At 32.9% G+C, this 15,784-nt stretch overlaps 1 protein-coding gene across 1 annotated transcript in view; it reads left to right on the forward strand.

Moving 5' to 3' along the window:
* The window catches only part of bmp1a (bone morphogenetic protein 1a), a 55,564-nt gene that overhangs the window by 29,189 nt on the left and 10,591 nt on the right, over positions 1-15,784 (forward strand). The window contains exons 7-10 of the mRNA XM_088993620.1: positions 8,204-8,328; positions 13,787-13,902; positions 14,011-14,113; positions 15,562-15,678. Of these exons, the coding sequence (XP_088849746.1) occupies positions 8,204-8,328; positions 13,787-13,902; positions 14,011-14,113; positions 15,562-15,678 (461 nt within the window). The remainder of the gene's footprint in view (positions 1-8,203; positions 8,329-13,786; positions 13,903-14,010; positions 14,114-15,561; positions 15,679-15,784) is intronic.

The following is a 15,784-nucleotide window of genomic DNA, read 5'->3' on the forward strand; positions in this document are numbered from 1 at the left end:
TTGAAGATATCGAGTGTTCAAAAATTCCAACTTACACGTCGACTTTCTTCTGTCCGCTTGTAAATTAGCATAACAGCATCTATGAAAACATGAGGTGGATTTTTCTTTCATCTATTTATTTTTTTATGATATGAAAACTGCCCGTCTCCTCTTCTTCTTGTTGAGACTTTTATTTCCTTGTCATCCTCCAGCACAGCGCTACGCCAGAGTGATTTGTGCCATATTTGGACAGCTGCTTTATTTCAGAGATTCCAATGCAAGTAATATATTGTCTTGATAACAAAAAGTAATCATAATAATCATAAATCCAGTCTTTTTTTTTCTTCACTTTATAACGATAACAGAAAAAAAATGACAAGAATGCGTGGGCCCCATACTCCTCCTTGTGCAACCTCTCAGGCAATTGATGCACTGCTGTGTTATACACTGCCATAATAATAATAATAATAATAATAATAACAATACATTTCATGTCAAAGCGCCTTTCAAAACTCTCAAGGGCACTTTACAGTCACAGGATAATTTTTTTTTCTGCAGGTGAGCAGCGGCAGCCACACGCGCCAGCGTTCACTCAACCCGGAAGTAACTCAAATAGAATCGTAAGAAAAATCGACTCTACTGGCTGTCTAACTAGCTATCTAGCTAGCTAGCTATTAGTCATCTATTAGCTAGCTAGCTAACTTGATCTATTTGAATTATTCCCGGTTGAACAAGGTCACCGTTGCTAGCTACCTATCTATTTGCTATCTATTAGCTGTCTAACTAGTTTGCTAGCTAGCTATTGGTTATCTATTACTTATCTATTAGCTAGCTAAGTTGATCTATTTGAGTTATTCCCAGTTGAATGAATGCTGGCGCATGTGGCTGCCGCTGCTCACCCACAGAAAAAACGTATCCCGCGACTGTAAAGTGACCTTGAGAGTTTTGAAAGGCGCTGATAAACGAAATGTATTATTATTTTTATTAAATAGATAGAAAGCATTACTACAGTATATTCTTGTTTTGATACCAATTTATTTTCTGGTTATTCTTGTATTTCATACTTCAAGTTAATATTTTCAAGGATTCCATTTTTATTTTGACTTGCCAACACATCCATATGTTGTGGCATGAAATATAATAATAATAATAATAATAATAATAATAATAATAATAATAATAATACATTTCATTTATTAGCTATCTACTAGCTGGGTAGTCTGTTACGCCTCTGACCGAGAAAGCGACCCACAATGCATTTTGGGTACTTTGTTTGGTCTGAAAACTTTGTGTTGAAGGCGAAATTAGAAGGAAAACACATAAATAACGCGATGGTGAATCGTTGTGTGTTGCACCAAGACTACTATTTGATACTAGTTGACACAAATTCCCAGCAGACAAATCAGCCCATTTCCAACACAGCTTTGGGCGCCATCTTGTGCATTTTCGGGGACTCTACATCGTAGTCCAGACGCCTCAAATTGAGACGGAAGGACTTCTTTAATCGTTTGCAAACATGTATGCTTTCCTCTTCGGAACTATTTGAATCATATTCATAACTGGATGAGGAACAAGAAAGCATCTGCGAATCTGAAGCCATTGTTTTGATTCTGGAGCAAGGCAAGACGTCCTGGCGTGACGTCACAAAAAAGGGGGCGGGACCTTCTGAAACTCGCCATTTCCGAGTTCATTTAAAGCAGTTTTGGGACACTTTAGCTCATTTTTATTGGTATTTTGCATTTGACTCAAAATATCAGCCTGTGTGTTTTGGGTATTTTAGATGCTATAAAACAAAAATATAAAATGTTTTTCTGATGTCAGTTAGGAAACAAAAAAATGGTGTCGGTTGTCCTTGAAGCCACATGATGACCCTTGCCCCACTTGATATGAGAAGCAGCTGTGAGCCGCTTTCTTTCTTTGTTCTCCAAGAGCCACAATGGCTCTCCGATGGCTCCGGTATACGCGCTTGCTCTCAAATCAGCTGCTCCGCTCTCTCGCATTAAGACGGTCGGATTCCGGGAAGCCGAGAAAGTATCTTTGTCTAAACACACTTTGGGGCTGGGTGCAAGCCAACGCGCCGAGCTGCCCGCTCGCTCGCTCGTGACCATAGGTCAGGAATGCGCTCCGTTTCTTCGTATAGAGGTGAAATTCGCTTTGGGGGTGTTTTGTTTTTAGGAAAAGAGTATTGCGTAAAAAGAGTACAGTGATACCTCAGTTTTCGATCATAATCCGTTTCAGAAACCTATTCGAAAACCGATTTGTTCAAAAACCGAAACAGCACTTTCCATTAAAATCAATGTAAAAAATCTTAATCCGTTCAAAGTCTAGAAAACAACTTTTTAACTTATTTCATCGCATAAATCGGATAAAAAACTTAATAATAAAGCAGCTCATGTGTAAAATTCTATAAAAACAAACTTTTATTGTCACTTGAACATTAACATTTGTACATAAAAATCTCTCTATCTTTCTGCCAGGGGGCGTGTTGGCACCTATCTCAGCTGTCTTTGGGCAAACACAGGGTACACTCACTTTTCAAACCATCCAATCATCTGCTTGCTTTAGAATCATACTATTGAGGAGATCTTAACCAAATATGTCTGCATTTTCGCAAAAATAAAACAACAACAATAATAATGCGTCGGTCACAATGTGGAAGACGTGACGTATAAGGAAGCGGAGGGTAGTTGAGTGATGCATTCAGATGGTTTGGTTGAGAACCAGATTTCGGTTGTATACCGGGGCATAAAAAATATGACATTTTTGGTTGAAAACCGAATGGGATGAGAACCGAGACGTTCGAAAACCGAGGTTTGACTTTATTTGATACGTGCAGGTTTATCGTCTCTTATGCGCAGGAAACATTTTCATTTTGCAATTGCACGCTTCCCATTAAAGTGTCAGATGTGTTGCCATTCATTTATTTATTTATCCTTTTATTATTATTATTATTTTTTATGATTATTATCCTTTATTATTATTATTATTATTATTAAGTTTTTTTAATGATTATTATCCTTGATTATTATTATTATTATTATCATCATTTGAAAACATTTCACTTTCGAACGCATTTTCCAATTTACGCATTTTTTCGAACGCATTTTCCAATTTATTTATCCTTTTTCATTATTATCCTTTATTATTATTATTATTATCATCATTTGAAAACATTTCACTTTCGAACACATTTTCCAATTTACGCATTTTTTCGAACGCATTTTCCAATGTATTTATTTATCCTTTTTTATTATTATTATTTTATGATTATTATCCTTGATTATTATTATTATTATTATCATCATTTGAAAACATTTCACTTTCGAACGCTTTTTCCAATTTACGCATTTTTTCGAACGCATTTTCCAATTTATTTATTTATCCTTTTTTATTATTATTATCCTTTATTATTATTATTATTATTATTATTATCATCATTTGAAAACATTTCACTTTCGAACGCTTTTTCCAATTTACGCATTTTTTCGAACGCATTTTCCAATTTATTTATTTATCCTTTTTTATTATTATTATCCTTTATTATTATTATTATTATTATTATTATTATTATTATCATCATTTGAAAACATTTCACTTTCGAACGCTTTTTCCAATTTACGCATTTTTTCGAACGCATTTTCCAATTTATTTATTTATCCTTTTTTATTATTATTATCCTTTATTATTATTATTATTATTATTATCATCATTTGAAAACATTTCACTTTCGAACACATTTTCCAATTTACGCATTTTTTCGAACGCATTTTCCAATATATTTATCCTTTTTTATTATTATTTTTTAATGATTATTATCCTTTATTATTATTATTATTATTATCATCATTTGAAAAATTTCACTTTCGAACACATTTTCCATTTTACGTATTTTTTCGAACGCATTTTCCAATTTATTTATTTATCCTTTTTTATTATTATTTTTTTATGATTATTATCTTTTATTATTATTATTATTATCATTTGAAAACATTTCACTTTCAAACGCATTTTCCAATTTATTTATCCTTTTTTATTATTATTTTTTATGATTATTATCCTTTATTATTATTATTATTATTATTATTATTATTATTATTATTATATTTGAAAACATTTCACTTTCGAATGCATTTTCCAATTGTCGCCAATTGGCTCATCCACCTGTGCCAGTCAGTCGGTGTCTTTGGGTGTCGCTCCCCGAGCATCCCTGTTTTACAGTAAATCACCGTGGGAAGCCACGGCTTTTATTCAGGGCTGATTTCATGCTTCTTCTTCATGTTTTGCTCTCTTCTTGAGACAATCCACGACATTGGTTTTGTCTGTGATGTGCGTTCGCCCCAACATTGAGTTGTTTTTTTTTTTTTTTTTTACTCCCAATTGTTTTTTTTCTGGCCCGTGGAGCGCTGCCAACTCAAATAGAGACCTGCCAGTGTGCCCTTTGTCTCCTCGGACATTGGCTCGAGTGATTCCCCCCCCTAGAGAATCAGCAAAGAGAGACAAGCAAGCAGGAACAGTCCAAACTGTTAGCTCAAGCGCTAGTGTTTGCACATGCCTGGCATTGATCGACACGTTACCATGGGAACCATCAGGGGGAACCGGGGCCCGCTATTCGCCCCCTAAAAAAATGGAGATGAGAAACCTGTAAAGCAGGGGTGTCAAAGTCATTTTTTTCCTCTCGAGGGCCGTTATGAATTTGGCGAACCCATTAGAATGTTTAAATCCCTTCAAATATTACATATAGAGCACACAGCAAATTAATGAATAACTCGTTTTCAAATCTGAAGTCAAGAATAATGACTTTTATTGTGGTTGACATCCCAAAAATATGAAATTTTGGCTCAGATTTTAGCAATCATCATGGAATTTAACAAGTTTGATTTGCTTTCGCGGGCCGAAAAAAATGATGTGGCGGGCCGGATTTGGCCCGCGGGCCTTGACTTTGACACCTGTGCTGTAAAGTGCAAACGAGACAGCAGTGTGAAAAGAATCTTTTAAGACTTTATTTTTCTCTGAATCCAATAGGAACTATAATAATAATAATAATAATAAGAAGAATGATAATAATAATAATAATAATAATAATAAATTACATTTATAAGCACCTTTCAAAACGCTCAAGGTCACTTTACAGTCAGCTAATAGATAGCAAATAGATAACTGCTAGCTAGATAGATAGCAAGATAGTTATATAGCTAATAGATACATAGCTACAGAGCCAGCTAGATAGCTAATAAATAGCTAATAACAATAATAATACTAATACATTTCATTTCAAGGTCACTTTGCAGTCACAGACACACACAAGTTTTTCTGTGGGTGAGCAGCGGCAGCCACACGCGCCGGCGTTCACTCAACCCAGAACTATCTCAAATTGATAGAAAGCTAACTAATAATAATAATAATAATAATAATAATAATAATAATACAAATAACAATAATAATATGATTATTATTATTGTTATTTGTATTATTTTATTGAATGTGATATGATTATTATTATTGTTATTTGTGTTTTATTATTATTATTATTATTATTATTATTATTATATATTTAATCTACAAATGCTCTTCAAAACTCAAGGTCACTTCACAGTCACAGGATAAGTTAGATAGCTAGCTGTGTAGCTAGCTAATTCATGTAGCTAGCTAGATAGCTAGTCAGCCAGATAGCCATATGTACAACTCTTTCAATCATCGATGAGAAAGCATTTGGGATGCATATCTGCCAACTTTTATTTTATTTTGAAAATATAATTGTACAATGAGGGCTTAAAAACGGCATCCAAATGTTGATCAATGTCAAAGATATACATATTTCAACTTGAAAATATCATGTTTGCGACTATTTGACGAAAACAAAACAGAAATATTTGACAATCAACCAAGTACAATGAATTGTAGATAGCTACGTAGCTATATAGCTAATAAATAGATAGCTAGCCACCTAGATAGCTAACAGACAACAAATAGATATCAAGTAAAGAACCATAGAGGCCAAAAAAATCAATTCATATCCTGCACTTGATCCTTTTCGTCATGCCATTTTTCATATTCATCACAATGATGAGAGTTTGTACGTATGATTATGACTCACTTGTATGAAAAGTAGCGGCCTCAATGCCGAACGGACGGTCCCACCTAGCACTTTTTTTTTTCTTCTCGCACTTACTCTCAGGTGTGAGTAATTAATGCCGATAGGTGCGGCTCTGCGTGTTGATTCAGGTCAATGATAAGTTTTCATGTATAAGCCAAGAATGCGATTTTGTCACAAAACAAATGAGGAAGGTGAATGAAACGGCATGCCCACGTTTGACAATAGTTGGTTGTCGTGCTTGATGTCTTTTAGAGACGACGACGAAAATAATTAATTGGAAACGATTAACGATAAATATATTAATAATAAATAAATAAATAAACTGATAAATAAATACACAAATAACTAAATACATACATGAATAAATAAATAAATATAATAAAAATAAATAAATAAACAGATAAATTCCCATGTATGTAAATAATAAACGCATTGATGAATGAATAAATAAATGAATATAATAAAAATAAGTAAATAACCAGATAAATACATACATATGTATGTAAATAATAAATACATACATTGATGAATGAATGCTTGAAAAAAAAGAATAAATAAATAAATAAATACATTGATGAAAGAATGATTGAATAAATAAATAAACGTATAAATAAATAACCTACTAGAAACATAAATAAATACATAAATGAATACATTGATAAATAAATAAATGAATAATTAAATAAATATATAAAATAAATACCCTGATAAACAAACAAATACATCCTTATGTAAATAATAAATGAATACATTGATAAATACATAAACAAATTAATAAATATATTGATAATAAATACATAAATAAGTAAATAAACACATGAATAATTGAACGAATAAATACATAAATAAAACAAAATAAATAAATATATAACCTGATAAATAAATTTAATAAAACGAATAAATGAATAAATACATAAATAAATAAATAAATAAATAAATACATTCCCGGATAAACAAATAAATCGTTACGTAAATAATAAATGAATACATTGATTAATACCTAAACAAATTAATAAATGTATTGATAATAAATACATAAATAAGTAAATAAATACATGAATAATTGAATGAATAAATAAATATAACAAAATAAATAAATATATAACCTGATAAATAAATAAAATTAAATAAATAAATGACCTTTTATATAAATAAATAAATAAATAAATGAATACATTGATAAATACCTAAACAAATTACTAAATATATTGATAATAAATACATAAATAAGTAAATAAATACATGAATAATTGAATGAATAAATAAATGAATATATAACCTGATAAATAAATAAAATTAAATAAATAAATGACCTTATATATAAATAAATAAATGAATACATTGATAAATACCTAAACAAATTAATAAATATATTGATAATAAATACATAAATAAGTAAATAAATACATGAATAATTGAATGAATAAATAAATATAACAAAATAAATAAATATATAACCTGATAAATAAAATTCAATAAATAAATGACCTTATAAATAAATAAATAAATGAATACATTGATAAATACCTAAACAAATTACTAAATATATTGATAATAAATACATAAATAAGTAAATAAATACATGAATAATTGAATGAATAAATAAATAAATATATAACCTTATAAATAAATAAAATTAAATAAATAAATGACCTTTTAAAACAAACAAACAAATAAATAAATAAATAAATAAAGTAGATTAAGTAAATTAAATCGATTAAGTAGATAAATTGATAAATACATACATTAATACATAAACAAACAGTCCAACAAGAGAAACTCAAGGGGCTTCAAAGACTGAAAGTAATGTCCACAACAATCGACGATTGTTGCTATTTCCATTGCTTCAAAAGGCAGGGCTAAATAGCGGGAGTTGGGGTCACCGGGTTCGCGCAACAAATTGTTTGTCGCTAAGCGGTTTTAGCTTGAAACTGGATTATAAACCAGCGTTTCTGAGCAGGCTTTGGCCCTATTACATACTGCGCGCATTGTTTTCAGTCATCCGTAAACCACACCCGAGGCCATTTTCTTCCCCTTCGCCCGCCACCAAATCCTCCGTTCTGGTCGGAACGGGCTCTCAAGGATCACGTGGCACTAACACACCGCCGTCTCCTTTTCTGTATATCGCAGGGGCATCTTCCTGGACACCATCCTGCCGCGCTACGATGTGAACGGCGTGCGACCACCCATTGGCCAGAGAACCAGACTTAGCAAAGGGGATATCGCGCAAGCACGCAAGCTCTACAAATGCTCAAGTAAGACCAAAAATGGCAGCTCCTGTCTCCTTCTGCCAGTTTTTTCCCCCTCCCTTGTCTATTTTTGCACTTGCGTGAGAGATCTGCAGTCGTCCTGCTTTTCTCTCCATGCATCTCATACAGGATTGGGGGGAAATAGCCTATCCTCGACTAGCTCGCTAGCTAATAGATAGCTAATAATATTAATAATAATTACATTTCATTTATAAGCACCGTTCAAAACTCTCAATGTCACTTTACAGTCACAGGATAAGTTAGATAGCTAGCTAGATAGCTAGGTAATAAAATAAAAATAATAATAATAATACATTTCATTTATAAGCACCTTTCAAAACTCTCAAGGTCATTTTACAGTCACAGGATCAGTTTTTCTGTGGGTGAGCAGCAACAGCCACACGTGCCAGCGTTCACTCAACCCGGAAGTAACTCAAATAGATAGAAAACTAGCTATCTAGCTAATAGATAGCCAATAGAAAGCTAGCCAGCCAACTGGAACGATATACAACTAGCCAGCTACATAGCTAGCTAGCTACAAGCTATCCAGCTATATATATATATATATATATATATATATATATATATATATATATCGATATATCTAGATCGATATATATATAGATATTCAGTGATACCTCAGTTTACGAACCTCTTGGTTTACGAACTTTTCACTTTACGAACGTCAAATTTATGAAAATTTGACCTTGGCATACAAACTATTTTTCGGGATACACACGGAGCTGCCTCAATGAGTGATGTGTCGTTCGAGCCCGTTCTTCTAACAACAAAATGGCAGCTGACTGTTTTTGTCCTCTATTCCCCGCCCCCAGTCTTCGGTTAAAGCCACGTGATTGGTCAAGAACGCAGCAGTGAGGGGAGGTGGTTGAAACATTAAAGAGACAGGCAGATGACAGTGAGAGAGTTTGAACTTTCATAGTTCAAAGGCAGAGTGTAGACTGCAAGGTTAAAATATCCCATCAATCGGGCTCCACAAACAACCCGCACAAGCCATCTGTACACTTGATGCAAAAAGCTATCAACCCAGCTAAACAGAACACAATTGATGAGGAACAAGGTAAAATTATTGCAGAGAAAGCACCTACAAGGGATCATTCCTCAAGATGATGAAAGAAGGTTACGTTCCTCATCATGTGTTTAATGCTGAGGAAACCGGCCACTCCATTCCATCAAGCCATCAACGACCATCTCAAAGGTAAATAAAACGACTTTATTATACAGTACAGTTTATTTCTTTAATTATAATACCAAAGCACATTTATTATACATAAAATAAGGTATATTTTGTGTAGTTTTAAGGCTTAGAAAATTACAAAGTCGAAAATTATGTTTTATGGGGACCTGGGAACGGATTATTCTCATTTTAATGGTTTCCTATGGAACATTAATTTTTGCGATACACACTTTTCGCCTTACACACTCTGTCTGGGAACCACTAAAGTTCATAAGCCAAGGTATCACTGTATATAGAAGAAGTTTTATATATATATATATATATATAGATCTGTATAGTGGCGCTTTGAAATTTTTTGATGATGATACTAGCGCAGCGTGTACTAGCGTAGACAAATCCCTTGTGTGTTCTACATACTTGGCAATAAAGATGATTCTGATTGTAATATAGCTAATAGATAGCTAGCTAGGCAGCCAGCCAGTCAGCTAGATCGCAAATAGAAGTCAGTAAAAAGTGGCAAAGTTCCACTTGCGTTGAAGGGTTGGCTTTGCTCCACTAGTCGCGATGTGGTGCGACTCTTCGGCTACGGCGTCCCAAACTCTCCCGAAAACGGCGAAGCCAGCGACGACAAGTCATTTCAGATACACGCCAGTCACGGGAGGACAAAAAGTCAAACGTGGACATGGCATGGGAGGGTTACATAACCGGTGTTAGCGCTTTGTTTACAAGGCGCGGTGTCAACAGGATGGATGGCGTTTAATGTCGCTACGCCGGGCGGGGGCGGGGGGGCAGACGTGGACTGCGGTTAATTACAGGTCAGGTCAGGATAGCCGAGTTGTCTCGCAAAGTCGAACCAGCTGGTGGGGTTTTACAGATGGCGGTTTGAGGCTAAAACAGAGCCACATATACTGTATATATACACACACACACACACAGATGACTGTGTATGTATGTACATCTGTGTTAGCTCAACGTCATCTCCTTCAATGGCGGCGTTGATGTGGCGGTTGTGATTCTCTTCCTGGAAAACCTCAGCCGCCACGGATCTTCCGTTGGTGAGGCGTTCCTGGAAATGTTTAATCATTTGTCGTCCCTGATTCATTATTCGTTACAGGGGCTCACTTTGTTCTAGTAGTATTTGTCTATCACATAGTGGCCCTAATCGACTTTGCTGTTTCTCAAAATCTAGGAAAACACAATACAGGTAACATCCGGTTTACGACCGGATTGACTTACGACCACCCGTACTTACGACCGTGACCTCCAGACTCTATTTTATGAATTTTAATTCTACGCCTGGCACTGCAACGCGCCAGCCAGCACTCTCGCACAGCAATCGACCGTGTGATGGCACCTGAGGGGGGAGTTTGCGAGTCAGTTAGCCTCCGAGTCTCTATTCAAGGTTTTGAATGGATTTTGACTTATGACCATTTGGTTGGAACTGAACTCGGTCGTAAGTCGGATGTTAGCTGTATATGACGACAACATGAGAATGGAGTTAGCCTTTTAACTGCCAGACGTGCAAAAATTATTATTATATGCATTATATTTTTTTATTATATTTATTTTTATTTATTATTATTTCTAGATTTTTTACATATTTTGTTTATATTTCTATATTTTTTTACACAAAAAAATGGTGGGAATGGCGCTCTACGTCATATTTTCAATTCCTGAATGAATTATTTATTTTTATATGCATATTTTTTTATTATATTTATTTTTATTTATTATTATTTCTAGATTTTTTTACATATTTTGTTTATATTTCTATATTTTTTTACACAAAAAAAATGGTGGTAATGGCGCTCTACGTCATATTTTCAATTCCTGAATAAATTATTATTATATGCATTATATTTTTTTATTATATTTATTTTTATTTATTATTATTTCTAGATTTTTTTTTACATATTTTGTTTATATTTCTATATTTTTTTACACAAAAAAATGGTGGGAATGGCGCTTTCCGTCATATTTTCAATTCCTGAATAAATTATTTATTATATGCATTATATTTTTTTACTGTATTTATTTTTATTTATTATTTTTTCTAGATTTTTTTAACATATTTTGTTTATATTTCTATATTTTTTTACACAAAAAAAATGGTGGGAATGGCGCTCTACGTCATATTTTCAATTCCTGAATAAATTATTATTATATGCATTATATTTTTTTATTATATTTATTTTTATTTATTATTATTTCTAGATTTTTTTTAACATATTTTGTTTATATTTCTATATTTTTTTACACAAAAAAATGGTGGTAATGGCGCTCTACGTCATATTTTCAATTCCTGAATAAATTATTATTATATGCATTATATTTTTTTATTATATTTATTTTTATTTATTATTATTTCTAGATTTTTTTTTACATATTTTGTTTATATTTCTAGATTTTTTTTACACAAAAAAATGGTGGGAATGGCGCTCTACATCATATTTTCAATTCCTGAATAAATTATTTATTATTATATGCATTATATTTTTTATTATATTTATTTCATATATTATTATTTCTCGATTTTTTTTTTACATATTTTGTTTATATTTCTATATTTTTTTACACAAAAAAATGGTGGGAATGGCGCTCTACATCATATTTTCAATTCCTGAATAAATTATTTATTATTATATGCATTCTACTTTTTTATTATATTTATTTTTATTTATTATTATTTCTAGATTTTTTTTACATATTTTGTTTATATTTCTATATTTTTTTACACAAAAAAATGGTGGGAATGGCGCTCTACGTCATATTTTCAATTCCTGAATAAATTATTTATTATTATATGCATTATATTTTTTTATTATATTTATTTTTATGTATTATTATTTCTAGATTTTTTTTACATATTTTGTTTATATTTCTATATTTTTTACACAAAAAAATGGTGGGAATGGCGCTTTCCGTCATATTTTCAATTCCTGAATAAATTATTCATTATTATATGCATTATATTTTTTTATTATATTTATTTTTATGTATTATTATTTCTAGATTTTTTTTACATATTTTGTTTATATTTCTATATTTTTTTACACACAAAAAATGGTGGGAATGGCGCTCTACATCATATTTTCAATTCCTGAATAAATTATTTATTATTATATGCATTCTACTTTTTTATTATATTTATTTTTATTTATTATTATTTCTAGATTTTTTTTACATATTTTGTTTATATTTCTATATTTTTTTACACAAAAAAATGGTGGGAATGGCGCTCTACGTCATATTTTCAATTCCTGAATAAATTATTTATTATTATATGCATTATATTTTTTTATTATATTTATTTTTATGTATTATTATTTCTAGATTTTTTTTACATATTTTGTTTATATTTCTATATTTTTTTACACACAAAAAAATGGTGGGAATGGCGCTCTACATCATATTTTCAATTCCTGAATAAATTATTTATTATTATATGCATTATATTTTTTATTATATTTATTTCATATATTATTATTTCTAGATTTTTTTTTTACATATTTTGTTTATATTTCTATATTTTTTTACACAAAAAAATGGTGGGAATGGCGCTCTACATCATATTTTCAATTCCTGAATAAATTATTTATTATTATATTCATTATATTTTTTATTATATTTATTTCATATATTATTATTTCTAGATTTTTTTTTACATATTTTGTTTATATTTCTATATTTTTTTACACATAAAAATGGTGGTAATGGCGCTTTCCGTCATATTTTCAATTCCTGAATAAATTATTTATTATTATATGCATTATATTTTTTTATTACATTTATTTTTATGTATTATTATTTCTAGATTTTTTTTACATATTTTGTTTATATTTCTATATTTTTTTACACCAAAAAAATGGTGGTAATGGCGCTTTCCGTCATATTTTCAATTCCTGAATAAATTATTTATTATTATATGCATTATAGTTTTTTATTACATTTATTTTTATGTATTATTATTTCTAGATTTTTTTTACATATTTTGTTTATATTTCTATATTTTTTTACACCAAAAAATGGTGGGAATGGCGCTCTACGTCATATTTTCAATTCCTGAATAAATTGGGGAATGGCAGCGAATGAGTTAACCACGCCTGCCTCACTCTCATCTGTTCTGATTTCAACATATGTGACGGCTGCGGAGGTGTCAGCCTTGGAAACTTTGATTTTGTGGCTGAATTGTTTCAACCTGGGACCAATATACTGTCACACACATGACTCACATGACCATTTTTGCGTGTTTTTGTCTCTCGCCGACAGGATGCGGCGACAGTCTCCAGGATAGCAGCGGTAATTTTTCCTCTCCGGGTTTCCCCAACGGCTACTCGGCCTACATGCATTGCATCTGGAGAATATCCGTCACTCCTGGAGAAAAGGTGAAAAAAGTCACTTTATCACCGCGTGACCTTTGCCCCCCCTGTGACGTGTCAATAATGTCAATAATCACCCTGATCTTTTTTTTTTTTTTTTTTTTTTTTTTCAAGATCATTCTGAACTTCACCTCCATGGATCTATACAGGAGTCACCTGTGCTGGTATGACCACGTGGAAATCCGCGATGGCTATTGGAGGAAGGCGCCGCTCCACGGTTGGTTTTTACCCCGTTCTTTGACCCCGCCCCCCCCCCCCCGTGATGAGTTCATGACTTTCAGGAGATGAGAGTTGTTTGAGAATATTGAAGATTGTCGCGTTTTTGATTGTCATGTTTTGGATTGGATTGGATGTATTTGTATCACAGTGGAGAAATTTACATTTCACAGCAGCAAAGTTATGAAAGAAAGAGTAAAGGAAAGAAAGAAGTAGAAAACAAAATACAGGAACCGCTGGAAAGGCAGCTACTCTCGCGGCGCCATCTTGAAGTCAAACAAACAAAAACAACTAAATAGCAAATAACATGACAACACAAAGACGCAGAGAGTCCTTCATTCTGCAGCACTTGCTGTACCCTCTTTGTGACATGAAGCAGTTCTAGATTGAAATGAATTGTGAAGGCATCCAAGTGGATTTCTGAGCCTGTTTTTGACGTGACCTTCCGCCAACTAACGTCTGTTGTCATCCATTTTGGCTCCGTATCCCAATTAAATTTCCGTCCGAGCAGTTTCCATCTGGAATTTTGTTAGGGGGGAACGTGAGCATATGTTTTGGCAGCGCAAGCGATAAGGGGGGGAGGGGTTCAGGGGGGGGCTCAGGGTGGTTTTGATTTGTTTCAAGGAAGCGAGCCAGTGAGCCAAAAGAAAAATGGAGTCCAACTAGCTGCACGACGATCATCGTGTAATTCTGCTCAAATAACCCACAATACAGTGAGTGATGTGTCGTTCGCGAACAAGCACGTTCTTCTCACAACAAAATGGCAGCTGACTGTTTTTGTCCTCTTTTCCCCACCCCCAGTTTTCGGTTCAAGCCACATGATTGGTCAAGAACGCAGCAGTGAGGGGGTGGAGTTGGTTTAAACATTAAAGAAACAGGCAGACGACAGTGAGAGAGTTTCAACTTTGAAAGGCAGAGTGTAGACTGCAAGGTTAAAATATCCCATCAATCAGGCTCCACAAACAACCCGCACAAGCCATCTGTACACTTGATGCAAAAAGCTATCAACCCAGCTAAGCAGAACACGATTGATGAGGAACTAGGTAAAATTATCGCAGAGAGAGCGCCTACTTCAAGTGTTTAATGCTGATGAAAGCGGCCACTCCATTCCATCAAGCCATCAATGACAATCACAAAGGTAAATAAAACGACTTTATTATACAGTACAGTTTATTTCTTTAATTATAATACCACAGCACATTTATTATACAGAAAATAAAGTATATTTTGTGTAGTTTTACTGCTTATTTAGTTGAAAATTATGTTTTATGGGGACCTGAGAACGGATTATTCTAATTTTAATGGTTTCCTATGGGAAATATTTTTTTGGGATACACACTTTTCGCCTTACACACTCTGTCTGGGAACCAATTAAGTTCGTAAGCCAAGGTATCACTGTATGTAGAATAACCCACCCCACCCTGCTCACCCCCTCCGTGTGACCCCCAGGTCGTTTTTGCGGCGACAAACTCCCCGAGCCAATCATCTCCACCGACAGCCGCCTTTGGATCGAGTTCCGCAGCAGCAGCAACTGGGTGGGCAAAGGTTTCTCCGCCGTTTATGAGGGTAAGCGGCCGTTTCTCGCCATAGCCTGAATGAATTTCACATATTTGCCCCCTGAGCTGCAGGAATCGACTCCTTATTTTTTTTTTTTTTTTTGGCAGCAGCGCTG

The sequence above is a fragment of the Hippocampus bargibanti genome, linkage group LG04, assembly GCF_051943395.1.
Source record: "Hippocampus bargibanti isolate YZ-2025 linkage group LG04, ASM5194339v1, whole genome shotgun sequence".
Taxonomy (NCBI): Eukaryota; Metazoa; Chordata; class Actinopteri; order Syngnathiformes; family Syngnathidae; genus Hippocampus; species Hippocampus bargibanti.